The sequence below is a fragment of the Pelecanus crispus genome, chromosome 2, assembly GCF_030463565.1.
Source record: "Pelecanus crispus isolate bPelCri1 chromosome 2, bPelCri1.pri, whole genome shotgun sequence".
Taxonomy (NCBI): Eukaryota; Metazoa; Chordata; class Aves; order Pelecaniformes; family Pelecanidae; genus Pelecanus; species Pelecanus crispus.
The window spans coordinates 96,137,826-96,153,271 of record NC_134644.1 but is presented as its reverse complement, the minus strand read 5'-3'; the positions used below and the strand labels follow the sequence as shown (position 1 = coordinate 96,153,271).

The following is a 15,446-nucleotide window of genomic DNA, read 5'->3' as shown; positions in this document are numbered from 1 at the left end:
TACTACCTTAAAGAAACTGAAGTCATGAAAAGAGTAGGTACAAGGACATTGTGTTACTGGCATAAGACAGGCAATACTAGTATGAAGCATTTTAATATGACATTAATAATCTGAATCAAGCATTTGAACTTCCCCACAGCAAACAAGGCATTGTGTCTCCTGAGGTTAGGATCTTTTCATTATCTTTGTCCTCACAAGTTCACCAGTGGGAAGGAAGCTCTTTTGAAAAGAAAGCAAATTTTTCTGATGTTCAAAACTATATTTGACTGTCAAACTTTCTGAGAGTCTTACCTTCAGTGAGTAGTTTCATTCATTAAAGGACAACTGAATTAAAATCAACCAGTCTCTCAAAAAAATCAATCCTTGCAAAGGAAATTCTCACTAACTTTAGAGGGAAATTCTCACTTCAGGGAGACAAGATTAGAAACATGCTTTATTTAGATTTCTTAATGGAGAAGCTAGAAACGGAGACCAGCAAGAGCTGATGTTAGAACATGACAGTTTTTCTTGTCCTTGTCCCATAACAGGCCATTGGGTGTTATTTCTTCATATTATACACACCTACGAAGGAAACATGTAACGTCTCCTTTTCTACAGAGATATTTCAGTGACTTGCTGCAAGCTTTGATGAATCATCATGGGATACATGAGTGATCTGGTGTATTAACAAATCATTGCTTATGGATTTCTCACAGGAGACTTCCTTCTTCTCCATGTTCTTAAAATGGAGACCCCTGAGCAGGTTGTGCCCAAAACTCCCATCCCATGTATAGACCCCTGAGTAGGTTGTGCCCAAAACTTCCATCCCATGCCCTCTGTTACAGTCACATGGTATTTGCTGCCTTGACCCCATAGAAAGAACTGACAAACCACCATCGTAGCTTCAGAAAGTCTGTCTTACAGGAACACAGTTTAAGTCAGTGTGAGGCAACCCCTTCTGAGAAGACTAGCTAGTTCGGGAAACAGCCCAGCCCTTTCCAAGACAGGGTTGGGATTGGTGGGAGTCTTAGGAATATCTCTCTCCTCAATCAAAAGCTGCTTTTGAGTTACTGCCTCTTACAAGGCAGTGGTCTCTACCAGCTAGACCTCAAAATGAAGCTGGAGATAATTTTAGCAAAGTGGGGAATCAGGCCCTCTTGAAAGCTCTGACTTTTAAAAGATGGCAGCAGGGCAGGGAAGGAAATAAAAACAGGTCATGAAATTGCAAAGCTTGGAATTGCCTCTGTAAGATTGGGCCTTGTGTCTTTTTTCTTCTTTTTCCCCAAAACACTGATCAGTGCTTCTTTATTAAGATTTTTAACTCAGCAGCTTGAAGACGTGATCTTCACCTGCCGTGTGAAAAGTCAGAACATGGAACTAAAAAGGCTGCAATCTGGGCTCTACGGCCTCCTCAGTACTTCAAAGCGGATCTACAAAGTAACCATTCTAACTACTAGCATACCACGCCGGCTAGGCTTGCGGAAATACTGCCGATCCTCACCTCTCCTTGCTGAACCTGGGCCATCATAGAGGCAAGAATGCAAAGTATTCAGGGTTAAAAGGAGACAGTATAATTCTGTGGTTTATTTCTTATGGCATTTATATAAAAAGAAGAGTTGAGGGACCTGTTTTATTTGTCTCCATTCAAGTTCAATTAAAAACAAAACAAAACAAAAATATCCAAAATCCTTTGGGAAGATGAGCTGTAAAACCAAAGATTGCTATCAGTAACTCAAGCGGCTGAAATCTGTGCTGAAGATCTGTATACCTAGTTGACCACGCAAGTTAGAAGGGCGCTTTGGTTTCATCAGATAGAAATTTCTGGTGAACGTGCTTTTATGTAAGACAAGCTTAACAGCTCTCTCATGTGGTTTCATTTTGGTTAGTTTATTGTGTACTTTTATGTGTAGCTTGGCTGTTATTCCTGACAACAAATCTGTCTCTTAACAAAAACAAATGAATGACTTGCTCTTTCTAAATGACTTCCAACAATAAACATTAGGCTGTCACCCTCAAATCAGTTTATCTTGCTCTGAAGTCTAAGGGTATAGTTAGAGAATACAGCTGCATCAAATACAACCGCCCTCTGCTAACAAATGACAGCCCTGTTCTCTCATCCTCTCTCCACCCCCTCCTTAGTGCCAGCTCTGATCACAAAGTAAGCTCATTCGAAATGAACTGCTGAAAACTATTACTTTTCTTCCTAGTGTGGTTTTCTGCTGAATTAACAAGTTAAATTGGCTCACTGATCAGTATCAGGGCTTGTGCAAGGGAGCAGGGAAAGGGAGCAGCATGATTACCGAGAGTGGGACCTCTCTTTCTCCTCTTCTGTGGCAGTAAGTTGTTAGATCACCTAAGATGTACCACACAACTACACTGGAGGGCTGTTGTAACTGGGATTCCCTGGTAGTATTTGTCATTATGCACATACAGCCCTCCTCTCTGCTGTTCTGCAGTCTGGTAAGGGCTGTATCCAACTGACTCGTGATTCCCGGACCACTGGAAACTCTGGGGGTACCCCGGGAGCAGGACACTTGATCCATACGTATGCTGACGCTGCTCACAGAAAACGCCAAATCACTGGATGAGAAAAAGAACAGTTATGAACATCATATGAACAGGCTGCCCAGATGGGTGGTAGAGTCACCATCCTTGGAGGTGTTCAAAAAAGAGGTAGATGTGGCAATTTGGGACATGGTTTAGTAGGCATGGTGGTGTTGGGTTGATGGTTGGACTGATGATCTTAGAGGTCCTTTCCAACCTTAATGATTCTATTCTAGTTTTACTTTCATTAAAAAATAATCCAGCCACCAAGCCAGGAAACATGAAATTAACTATTACCTTACCCTTAATTGGTTTTGTGGTGGATTTGGTAGTGTTAGGTTAATGGTTGGACTGGATGATCTTAAAGGTCTTTTCCAACCTAAATGATTCTACGGTTCTGTGATCATTCTGGAAGGCTGGCTGTTAAAGCTGATCTTTAGACCACAGAAAAAACAGAGCGTATCCGCATTTGATCCCACTCCAACAGCCACATGCATTTTACCCAGCGATCACTGCGCACGAAACCCATCCATTACAGAGACAGCCCCTGGAACAGGCGCTGACCCCCTGAGATTTAAACCCAATAAAAAACCCCAAGCATCCCGTGGAAATGTAGAACTTCACGGTGCTTTCTCGGTGCTTAGAAAGACAAGTAGGAGAGCGTCCCCGGGCCTGTCCGCCCGCACGGCCCGCCCGCCTCTGGGCCCGCCCTTCTCTCCAGGGGCTCCGCAGGGCCCCGCTCAGCCCCGCACCCCCGGCCAAGCGGCCCCGCTAGAGGCAGGGGGCCCGTAGTCGCTTCTCATCTCAGTTACTCCTCAGAATTCGCCATTTCTGCGGGCACCGGGCTACAGCGCTCCGAAGGGATAAGCCCCGGCGCGGAGGAGACCGGGCGGTGCTTGCGGAAAACCACCGCCGGCTGCTGCCCCGCACCGCGGCTACTCCCTCCGCGAACGGCCGCGGCCTCGCACAGGCCCCCGCCGGCGGGGTTCCAGCGCGGGGGCGGCGGCACCGCCACCGCCACCGCCACCGCCTCTCCCCTCCCGCCCACCCGCCGGCGCCCGAGCCCGGGCCGGCCCCGCTGGGGCCGAGGGAGCGCCGCTCCGCGCAGGCGCGGCGGCCGCCGAACCCGCCCGAGGCCTGCCGAAGGCTCCCGACGTCCCTCGGGCGCGCATGCGCGCCGGGCCGAGCGCGGCAGAGCGGGGGCCGCCCGCCCCCCGTCCTTCCCCCGCCCCTTCCCACCGGGCCCGGCGGGCCTGGCCCCGCCCCCCGGGGCGGCCAGCGCGCATGTGCGGTTGCCAGGGCGGCCGTCTCCAGTGAAGGTTTAAAATCTGCGGGGCATGCGCAGTGCCGGTTCTGGCCCTGGCGAGGGGGACGCCACATTGGAACGGCGAGGGGAGCGCTCCGGGCAGCGCCGGGCCGGGTACAGTTTGCGCCGCCTCCGCTCCTCCCGAGCCGCGCTCGCCTCGCCCGGCTCTGCCCCCTCTGCCCCCGGCCGCCCGCCCTCCCTCCTCCCCGCGACACATGCCGCTGCTCCCGGCCCGCGTCTAGCGCCGCTGCCGGGCCCGGCGCGCCGAGGCGAGGGGGTGCGCGGCGGGCGGTGAGCGGGCGGCGGCGCGGCGCTCTGGCCGGGCCGTGAGGGTCGGAGGCGGGCGGGCGTGGATGGATCCCCGCGTGGCCTGGATCCAGCCCGAGCAGAAAGGCCCCGCGAATGCGCTGTGGATGCAGATCTGGGAGACCTCGCAGGGCGTGGGGGGCCGGGGCGGCGCCAGCTTCCCGCACTACCTCTGCCTTAACTCCCCGGCGCTGGACTCCGCCGCCGCCGCCTCCCCGCCCCGCGGCCACAGCTGCGTGCGGCTTGGGGCGCCCGGCGGCGGCGCCTGCTGCTCCTCGTCCTCGCCGCCTTCGCCTTCGCCTTCCCCTCCGGCCCTGCTGACCGGACTGGTTCCCGCTGCTGCCGCCGCCGGCCCCGCGGCGGTGAACGGCGGCGGCGAGGGAGGGCGGCGGCTGCAGAAGTCGCCTTCCGTGTCTTCCTCCTCCTCTTGCTCGTCGGTGGAGTCCGGCACCGAGAGCCCCGGCTTCTCCTCCTCGGGATCGTGCAGCGGCGGCGGAGGCGGCGGCTCCTCCTCTTCCTCCTGCGGCCCCCGGGCGGCGGCGGTGGCTCCTCCCGGGCTGCTGGGCAGCGGGGCCGGACCCGGGGAGTTTTTTAACTTCCACGAGAACAAAGTGAACGGTGTGAACGGGCACCACCAGCCCCCGCACCTGGCGCGCAGCCCCCACCCGCCGCCGCCGGCGTCTCCCCAGCAGCACCAGTACCACCCCGGCCGTAGGAAACGAGAGAATAAAGCCAGCACCTATGGGATGAATTACCTGCTCTCCGGCAGCCGAGGCGTCGCCATCAACAACTCCCCCCACCAGCAGCGGCAGCCGCCTCAGCCAGCACTGCAGAGTCCCGGCACACCCTGGAAGACCAGGAAATACAGCCCGGGCGTGCAGGGGTGAGCAGCCGGGGCCACTGGGGCTGCTGCAGCACCAGAGGAAAGGGGGACCTCGGCAGCCTCTCCTGCGGCCCCTCCGGGCACGGGGGCGGGTGGGTTGGGGTCACACAAACTCCGATGGAGCCGGCTGCGGCGGCGAGGTCGATCATGGGGGTGGTGGGCCACAAAACCGTGCTCTTGTAAATCACCTTGGTCTGTGCTGGCGGGGTGGCTCCCGGCTGAAGCAGCGATGCAGGCAGGGCCTGGGAACCCATAGATGCAGGGAGTTAGGCCTTGCCTTGTCGTAGGTCGAGAGGTGAGGTGGTCAGGCCGCTATCAAACGGCCCCTACAATAATTAAAGCAAAGATGGGTGGGGGATGCTTGTCAAAGCTCCTAGGGGTCAGTTTGGGTTGCAAGGGGAAAGTGGAAGGCTTTGGTTCAGAGGAGCTCAAACAAAACCCTTGCACTAATTCTTGAATGCCTCTTCTTGCACTGTAGCAGACTGGTTACTTTGGGGAGCGTTAGGAATGTCAGTTGAAAGGGAGGTGCCCAATTCTGGGTGAAATAAGCGTGGAAGTCAATGTGGTCTTAGAACATTTTTGAGGGAAATGTTCTGTCTCTAGAATAGATTGAGCCAGCCAACATCTGAACTGAAATCTTGGCTTTCTAAAGAGAACACTCTTATGAAGCGTATCCCATTCTGTGGCCATAACTTTCTCATATAAATGGGTAGTTAGTAAGGCTGAATATTCAGTTTGGTCTGATCAGCATGTAGAAGGGCCTAAACGGGTACAACGCACCTCTAGGTTGGTCCGTGAGGTTTCTGTATTTCAGCTGTCAAATTTCACTCAGTCGAGGGGCAATGTTGCTTTCTAATGTTAAGGTTGTTTTATTCGTGGGAAAAGTGCTAGCTGCATTGATTGACCATAGCAGATTTCTGGTGTCGTTTCAAAAATAGTTTCTTGGAACTCCTAAAATCCAAGACCCTTGGATGCCTGTGGAGTAAAGGCATTGCATATTTGTAGAGGGGAATAGACGAAGATAACAGGGTGAACTTTCAGAGCTGGAGAAATTTAAGTGAGAGATTTAACTTGAGGACAGTATCTTCCTTTTCTCTTTTGGGTGGTACTGTCAGGCATTGAGTGCATTGAAGTTATCCAGAAGTATTAAAAGATGTTTCTAAAGTTCTGTTTTTGCAAACCATAGCCTCTTCTGGGGAGGACAAGACTTGTGACAACTGCTTTTTAATTCCATGCTGACACTGAAAATGAAAATTGCTTACAGGAAGCTAAGATTTGGATGTTTAAGCGGTGTCATATGCTAGGAGCTTTGGGTCCTGTACTAATAGGATGTATGTCTAGAATTCCAATATTATCTTAAAAATAGTCTGAACTTCTTTGTTTTATTTCCATAGAGATGCAGTAGAACAGTGAGTTAATATTCCAATTTATCTGTGTAAGACAAGTCAGTGCCACTGGGGTAGATCTCCAGGCAGGCAGATGTGGGAGTTGCCTGAGGTCACCCAGCAGGTCTATGGCAAACCTGGGAATTGAATCCAGGCACTGCAGGTTCTGTCCTCTAGTTGTTAGGCAGCACCACCTATGCCAATCACACATCTTTATCTTTCATCTTCTGTCCTTTTGTTTTCTGTTGGCTTTCCTTTAATAAAGGTTATGCCACTTTTCAAGTATAACTTTATAGAGAATCCATACCCAAGAAAATTGTTTAACCAAGCTTCAGTTGCACTGTTCAGTTCCATAATACAGGTTGTTCTTTTGCTGGTGAGTTAATGACAAGTTCTTGGCTAAATATCTTTGAAAGTGGAACCTGTGTTTCCTGAACCTCTCTCAACACTACTACAGTGAGACCTGATGCTAGGGGTGGGACACAGGTGACTACCGCATATGTGATCCCATAGTTCCAGACTGTCTCATGATGAATTTGTCAAATCATTAAGCTTCACAAAACTGTACAAATGTCATAGATTTCCTTAGAGTAGCGGGGAACTAGTGCTGAAGGAGAGCATGGAAGTTGAGACCAGAGACTTAAATATGAGAAGCAGTTTCTGCCTTAGACTTTGAGTTCTGTTACCCAAGGTGAATCCTGGACAAGCATGTATTCTAAAACAATTTTCTGTTTGGTGTCAGAAATTTTTTTTTTATGAAGTACATGATTGAAGTAACAAAAATATTGTCACTGACGGAGTGGCTTTGGGTGTCTATCTTCTGCAGTAATTCCTGACTATTGGTGAGTTTAACTTCATTTTCCTGAAGCCTGGCTGGTGTATTACTTGGCTGCTCAGATAAAAATCCACTGAAAAGACTGGGGTGGGAACAGGTCCTTGCAGAAGTTTCTTCTGAATCCTTTGTATTCCGGATTTGTTGCCTGGTGTTACTTGGAACAATCAGCCCAGTCCTGAAGCATCACTTCCATAACTGTGATGGTCAGTTGACAGAGCATCTTCAGTGGTGTCAAACTGGTGTGTATGCAACTGTCAAATAATGTGATCCTAACAATCTTCAGTTGCAGTCTGCTTTGGGCATAGATTATAGGAAGGAGGACTTGATCATTGATACTTTTGTGCTCATACTATACATGAATATTAGACCTTACTCTGCCATGAATATTGTTCTCCGCAGAATGTTTTTTTACAACACACTGAAATTTCCAAGTGATATGCAGTAGCTCATGGTGCTACTGTAGTGTTTTTTGGTAACAGACTAAGCAGGGTAAGCTCTGTTTGCCCTTTCCCAGGCTGCAGTAGTACTTTTGATGAAATGCCTGCATGCTTTGAAATAGTACTGTGCTCTCTCAGCTTTCTCATTCAGAGCTGGAGATGGTCTGTAATGGTGCAATTCATCACCTTTTTTTTTTTTTTCCAAATGGATCATATTCAGTGGCTTCGTGATGGTAGGTGTGGTGATGTTTAGGAATGTTTTATGTTGTAAAGGCTGTGTTTTACTCTGTTTTATGTACAGCATTCCTTTTTTCCAGTGGACTCACACCTATTGCTTTTGCCACCTTCTGACAGGAGCATGCCAATCTTTGTGTTGTAAAGGAGATTCTCCCTCTCATAAAACACAAGTGTGAATAGCCATGCTTGATTAGATTTCATCCTAAAGCTATGCTTTAGGGATACCCTAGATTGACCTGTGTCATCTTTTTCCAGATTTTTGGAAGGAGTGAGGAGAATGAAGCCATATTTATTCCAATGCTTCAACAGAGTGATTAATATAGCAACAGTGTAAATTCTTAAATGCCTGGGTTTAGGTTAGGAGTACAGCACAGTAGAGATGACAAAATGATTGGCTTCAGATGTGATGCAGATATGTGTCCTTATTATAAGGTTAGCTCAAACTGTTGTGACTGGTGTTCAGAACTACATGTGGTTTCTTGCTACTGTAAAGTATCCTCTTGAGTGGTTTTAAACTACATCTAGCATCTTAGGGTCTGCCGCCTTTGTACATCAAAGTAATACCTTCTGCTTCTGTAAAGTCTGTATTTTAAATATATCTGACTTAAGCATCCAGAGAGTTTAAAAATGCTGGAATTTTATTTCAAAATATGGAATCAAGCTAGTCTAAACTTTTTACTAAGGACACTACTGCTAGGTTTGCATTGCTTGGATACACTTAGTGCTGAAATACCCGGCATATCCATTTGGTCCATTACAGTGCTGTGCAGAAACAACGGAACTGGCTTGTTCAGGATTAGTGTGGGTGCCAGAAGTGTTATGATACTTTGGAATGATGCTCTGCCTGGACTAATTAGCGTTGTATAGCATCTGATGATTTACTGCATTCATTTTTCCCCCTCCATACCTGTTGTCTTTAACCATATCTTGATAATGACACAAAAGTTCTGTTGTAGAGTACAAGAGCACAATCACCTTTGCATTTGGTTAGGCTGAAGGAGGATTCAGGCCAGCATTGTCTGGTCACCATAGCAGATACCTGGGGAGAGTTCTCGTAAGCAAGGTAAGCATCTGACGATGCTTCCCCAGAAGGCTTGCTTCAGTGTTCACCGGTTTGCAGCTGAAGGATACTGTGTACCAAAAGTGATGTCCAGAGATTCATTTCTGTAGCTACTCAGATGTGGTGGTGTTAGTATATACTAAGTCTATATTAGGTTTTGTTTATTTCTTCACCTGCATGCTAAAGTGTTTCTAATTCCAGTCTTACTGGTTTTTTTGCTTTTGTGATATATTGCTGAACTTTGACCAAGATAAATGCAATTACTGGGTTTTCTGCAATGCACTGTTAAAAATGCATTGCATTCAGGACCTTCCATAGCTCTAGTTCCATGTTTGTCAACCCTTGCTTCTTACTATGCTGCTGTCAGAACTGGACAATGCAAATTAATGTGTAGGGATGCCACATTGTCAGCCCTTTTTGCAAATTTTATTTTCTTGTACTTTGGCTGAGCTGAAAAAATACAGACTTTGGAAACTCTGTGAAGCCTTTACTGTCAGGACTGGGGTGTCTAGCACTTGTAAGGGCTTTAAGGGATTCCTGGGGTGATACTCGAACTCCCCCCTGTACATAACGGTGCTGTCTTGCTCTAATACCTTCTAATAAAGAATCAACACAATGGACTATGTTTCATCTATTAAAACATTAGTGTGTGTTATCTGCGATGTTAGGTAGATACCTGTAGTGAAGGTCTTAACGTAAGAGGCAGGCGGTGCTGGGCAGTGTACACTCGATTCTTGTTTCGTCTGGGTTTAGGATCAGGGCAGAACTAGGCAGTACATACTGTAGTATGCAAGGAGGAGGGTGGGAGTGGTTGCCCATTAGTTGTAGTAAATGTCTGGAGAACGTCTTGAGAGAGCATTGGGACGTGGTTGAACAGATGGTTTTCACGCCTAAAGGTTGGTACGCAGAAGAGTTCAAGGGTAGCTGCTGGATGAACTGTCGAAAGAACAGAACATATCTTTTGTGGTAGACTAAGTTGACTAGAGTAGGTAAAGCTCAAAGTTGCCTTGTAAAGCAAATGCCTAGCATAGAGTTCGAGACTGATGCTTTCGGTAATGGAATGAAAAGAATATTTTGGCAGTGGTAGACTTGAGAGAGACCATCATACTAGAGGTCAGAAATGCTGAGATACAGTAGTAAAGCATGAGAAGGCTTTGCATGACAGGTGCTCACGTCTGTGTGTAAAGGAGAATGGGACATGTTTGGAGCAGTTTAGTCCTGGCAATCGGCTTCATGATGCTTTTCACAGTTGTTAGGCTTTGGCAGTAGAGATAATTGGCACTAAGAACATAAACAGCTGTACCGGGTGAGACCATTAGAGGCCAATGCCAAATGGTGGGAGAAGAATATATCAACATGATCACCTGTGGTGATATTTCCTGGAATAATCTCTCAGATTTCAGTGGTCTATGGTTCTCGGACTACCTGGGCTACAGGCAGTGCATTGTTAAGCTTATTGTGGATTTTATGTATGAATTTGTCTCATCTCATCTTGAGCTGGTATGAGCTTCTGGGATCAGCAGCGTCCTGTGGCAAGGTGTTCCCCAGTTAAGCTATGCATTATGTAAAGATCTATCTTTTTTTTTGTCCTGAGGCTGTCTCTACGGTTGTAGTTGCTGCCAGCCACAGGTCTATGTATTAATGAGGCAGTCCATGAGTGCTTTTTGCAGCTGACTTGAAAGAGGGAAGGGAAAAATTGAATCACCTGTCAGTTGTCTGGTTTTTAGTTTATTTAATCATTCCTCCTATTGAAGCTGTTTCCTGCCTCTAGATGTTTATCACCTCTGTATGCTTTACACTTCTGTTGTATCTTTGGGACTTGGATGAACCGGACATGTGTGTGATAGTGTCACAGTATTCCTACATCTTGGGCTATCTTGTTCTATCTTGTACTTTGTTTCCTGATTAGTAACATGGGACTTGCCTGTTCTTTTTGGCTACTCAGTGTTGAACAGACCTTTTAACAGAATTCCTATTTCAAGATCTTGATTCTCAGTGTTTAGAGCTGGTGCAGAGCCTCTCATTGCATCTTTGCAAAGATAGAATCTTCTCATATTCCTCTGTGCTTACATTTATCCTATCTCAAATTCTGCCTGCTACTTCATTGTGCAGTCTATATTTTAATGTCCATCTGCAGTTTTTGAGCTGGCTTATTCTAGATAACCTTGCAGCCTCAGACTTTTCTGCTTTACTATTTGTCCCCTTGCCAGATCACATACGAGGATGTTGACTAGCATGGGGTGCTTTGGGGCTTCACTGGTGATGTTCCTTTAATATGGAAACTAAGAGTTCCAGCTGGTTGTTTTCTGTTTAAAACAGTTCTTTATCTATGTGGAGGTCTTCACTCTCATCCCATGTCAGCTTAGTTTCTTTGTAAATCTTCATAAGGACATGTGGGACCATTTATCTAATGCCATTTGGAAATCCAGGTAGATAACAGGATTTCCTTTGTAGTTCACAGATTCTTGCAAATAATTCCTAATGTTTTTCTTTGAGACACTGCTACCATTTATGAAAGCTATGTTGACATCTTGATATAGTCAGAACTATTCGTGTGTTGCATTCATTCTACTTTTGACTAGTTTGACTATTATGCATGTCAAAACTAATGCTTTTAAATTTAAAAAAAAAAATTGCTGCTTAATGTTCTTCTGATACAAATGCAGTATCAAGTCAGTGCTTGGTGAATACCAAATTATTTTGCTGTGAAGTGTTTTCTACTAAAAAGTAGGTTTGGGACAAGTTCTCCCTGTATAGTTAGGGATCAGGGAAACCTGAGGGATTAAAAAAAAAGAAAAAAAAAAGCTTCTCTACTTGTCATGCACTGTGATTACTTAACTTTCTCTGTTCTGATCACTTAATTCACTTAGCAGAAGCAGGTTTTTGGGCTCCTGAGCTAGTTTATCCATTCTGAAACATAGGTTTGCATCTCATTAAGTTGTTCCTCATAATCCTTTTTGATATCCTTAATCTTCCAATCCTCTTTTCCTGCTTTGTACATGACTCCAGAGTTTCTGAAGACATTTTCTAATGAAATCCTCTGACAAAGTAGTAGAAGCTCTTTTTTCCCTCAGATCTGATCAGTGATGCACACTTTTGCTAAACAACCAGTGTGGTATCTTTAATAGTCTGAGACATCTTACTCTTTCAGTTGAGATTCTTAAATTAAGAAGCTTCCTTTTTTTATATGGTGAACTGCAGCAGCACTTAAATCCAGAAAAGGCTTTTCTAGCTTTTGTTGCCTTGTAGAGACACTGACTTTGAATGTGCAGGGTTTGCTGCTGGTAGTGCTTTGATGGATGCATTTTGAATTAGACTCTGCTGCTCAAGATTATGTCAAGAGTTGCTTCTCTTAAACATTTCAGTGGCTAACCTGGTGTAATGCATACCTGATCTACATGGGCATAATTAGTCTTTCATCACTTACGTGTTTCCGCTGTTGCAACCTTTCTGACTTGTCTGGGATGTGAGTTGCTTGCTATCTTTGGGCATTTGGAAAAGAATAGTATTAAGACAGGAATTTCAGTGTTTAGTGGTTCTATTTATTGGCATAGCGAGCTTGCTGACTCAGTTCCAAGGTTTAACATATGGTATGCTCCTTCACTGATTCAACAAAATAATTGTGTGATGTTTTCTTGGTGTTGTGGTGAAGTCCAGCAGCCTAAGTCAGGAGTAATGTACAGCTGTTCAGAAGCTTATGTAGTGGATCTATTTTGCCATGTATTAACTTGGAGATATATATCAGTTTCTTTTCTAGATTTTTATAATGTAGCTTTTTCAAAGTACATCCAGCCATTAATAAGGTAATTGGTTGAGTTTTATTGGATTGACTTACTTTGCAAAAATAGATTAGGTTTTGAGTGTTCTTCTCTTCCAAAATGCAAACAAATTCTATTACTTAAATCTGGAAATTTGCAGTGTGGATCAGTCCATCAAGCTTAGTTTCTTGAGCGTGTGAACTCTCAAAGTGCTCCTAAGAGGTAAAATTTAATTGGCAAGAAACTCAGTCTAAAATTAGGACTGGGTCTGATCTGCAAGTGTGTGGGGCAAAGAGAAAGCTTAGAGAGGAAATAGGAACAATATGATCTCTTGTGGAAAAGGTACAATGTATTTTATAAACTACTCTTTCTTCTGTGGATGAGAAAAGTACTTTTTTCTTCCATTCTCTCCTTAGTAGCTAACTTGCAAAGTAAGCTTGGTTCTTATTTGAGTTTAGTATTTAGGGTACCTACCTGTAGAACATTTCACAGCTCTGACTTATGAGTTCTATATAGCTGAGATTTTTCTTTTTATTCTGCCAGTCTTTGAGTTTGCTGCCTTCAATACAGTTAGTGACAAAGATAATTGCTGTCTGAATTACACAGTAATATGAGACTGATTTGGTGTGCCAGTACAGTCTGTGAACATAGGACTCTCTTCATAGCTTCTCTCCTCTGTATGCTTAGAACATTGCATAGGGCTAGAGTACTATTACCTGAGTGTTACTGGTAGTGAGGAGGACTGGTATAAAAAAGTAAAGGCACCTGATGGGTGTTGTGAGTGGGGTGGGAGGAGAAGAATTGTAAGTTCATCTCCTCTTCTTGGTCATAGTTCTATTTTTGCTACTTCTGCAGATATCTTAATCTTACATCATATTGGAAAAAGTCTGTATCAGAATATACTATTGCTTTCAAAGATCTGTATATATATTCTCTTTTATTTCATGAAACTGTGTTCCCAAGTTTTAGAGTGTAACACTGATTTCAACTACTGAATGCATTTGATTGTTGAGTGTAAGATTTCACCTGCATTTCCATGGTAATGCAATTGTGCTTTGCAGTAGTTGTAGGTGAAGGTATAGTTCAACAGATTTCTGCAATATGCACAGTGGCTGCTGGGCCTTTCACCATTTAATCTTGAGACAGTGAAGTCCTCAGGCATGTTTCAGAGTTCACACTTCATTGAAAGAATGTATCCTATTATTTGTAACCTTTATTTCAACAAATTTTCTGTTGAAATGCTGCCTATGCCTCCACATTTCTTTACCTCCCTTTCCTACTCACTGCTAGTGTTACACCCACATGCTTTAACTGTGGTATCTATTGTTTCCTTTTATAAGGGTTCTCAGCTGATGTGTTAGACTTTTCAGTTAGAAAAATATTCTTTACTTACTAGAATTGAGTATGTTTTTAAAAAGAATCAGTTATCCCACGTAAATGGTGCAGTCATGTTTCTGTTCCTTTAGAATTAACGTGCTTCGTAGTGTAGACATGTTGTTGAGAAGAAACAGGATGCTTACTTGAGAGAACAAAATCTTTGTAGCTTTTTATTCACCTTCTGGTTTGTTGATGCTGTTTGAGAATTTCATTTCCTTGCATTGAAGTTAGCCCTTGAAGTAATGAGTCAATGTTATATATAATAATAGTTGTAGATACAGTAAATGAGTAAAGTAAATGATCTTCTTTCTTAGAAACCTGCCTTTAAGGAAAAACATTACAAAAGAATGAGAATGTCTTCTGAGTATTATTTTAACCTGAAGACTAGAAGTGTGTCTGCCTTTCCTAAAACAGTAAAAGGGATAAATTTTTGGTAAACAGAAGGTGTCAGTTATGTTGCATAGTTCAGCCTGTTTGCAGCAGATGTTTCCTGTGCTTAGCAGTAATAGCATTAGCGAATGGTAGGCTCCTACAGGCTGTTAAAATTAGCAAGCTGAATAGTGTAGCAAGTACAAGTAGCCTCTCGTCTGCATCCCTGTGTTCTGTTTTCCACCTTGCATTAAGAGTACAGTTATATCTCACCAAGTTTCATTCCCAGTGTTTCTACAAATATGATGAAACTGCCTTGTGAAAAAGTCAATTAAAATGCTTGTCTTTGCTAGGAAAGTAGTATAATAGGCATCTTAAAATGTGATAGTAGATAGCTAGGTGCTGGAATGCTGTTGGAGCCCAAATTCTTTATGAAGCCAGAAGGAGATTGAGAAGATTGACTTGTGCTATATGTTGAAGGAAGTTCTATTTATTTTTTAAAGAAGAAGAGTTAAGGTGTTAGTTATATCTGCATGTACATCGTGCTGCAAATTGAAATTCTGTTAAGATACTGTCACAGTCCTGATTTAAGAAGTAACAATTCTGCTTATGAAGATCATAGAGGCTACATGGGCAAAATACTTGGCTGAAAACTATCCTTGTATTGGCTGGGTGAATATCCTGTTGTGATCTGTTTTCTCAGACACCAAGTTCAGACACTAACTTCAGTTAGTAGAGAAGTTACTCTGAGATTAGTCCTGAGCAGCATATAGCATCTTGTTTTATGTATATCAGAGCTGCTTTTGTGACTGTGTTCCAATAACCTTGTTTGAGCAAAGATGTTTAGAAAAATGTAAACTATAGCAACATTAAATTTTAAAAAAGCATCTCAGTTTTGAGAAGCTTCTTCAGGAGGAAGCCAAAAGGGTAAAATGCTTGAAAATGCTGTATTAATATGGTTGTGTTGTCA

General features: G+C 44.6%; 1 protein-coding gene across 3 annotated transcripts in view; it reads left to right on the top strand.

Moving 5' to 3' along the window:
• The first annotated feature begins 4,182 nt into the window (after positions 1 to 4,182).
• The window catches only part of TENT4A (terminal nucleotidyltransferase 4A), a 61,117-nt gene continuing 49,853 nt past the window's right edge, over positions 4,183 to 15,446 (top strand). For all 3 annotated transcript variants that reach the window (XM_075704845.1, XM_075704842.1, XM_075704843.1), the window contains exon 1: positions 4,183 to 5,018. In XM_075704845.1, coding sequence (XP_075560960.1) covers positions 4,183 to 5,018 — 836 coding nt within the window. The remainder of the gene's footprint in view (positions 5,019 to 15,446) is intronic.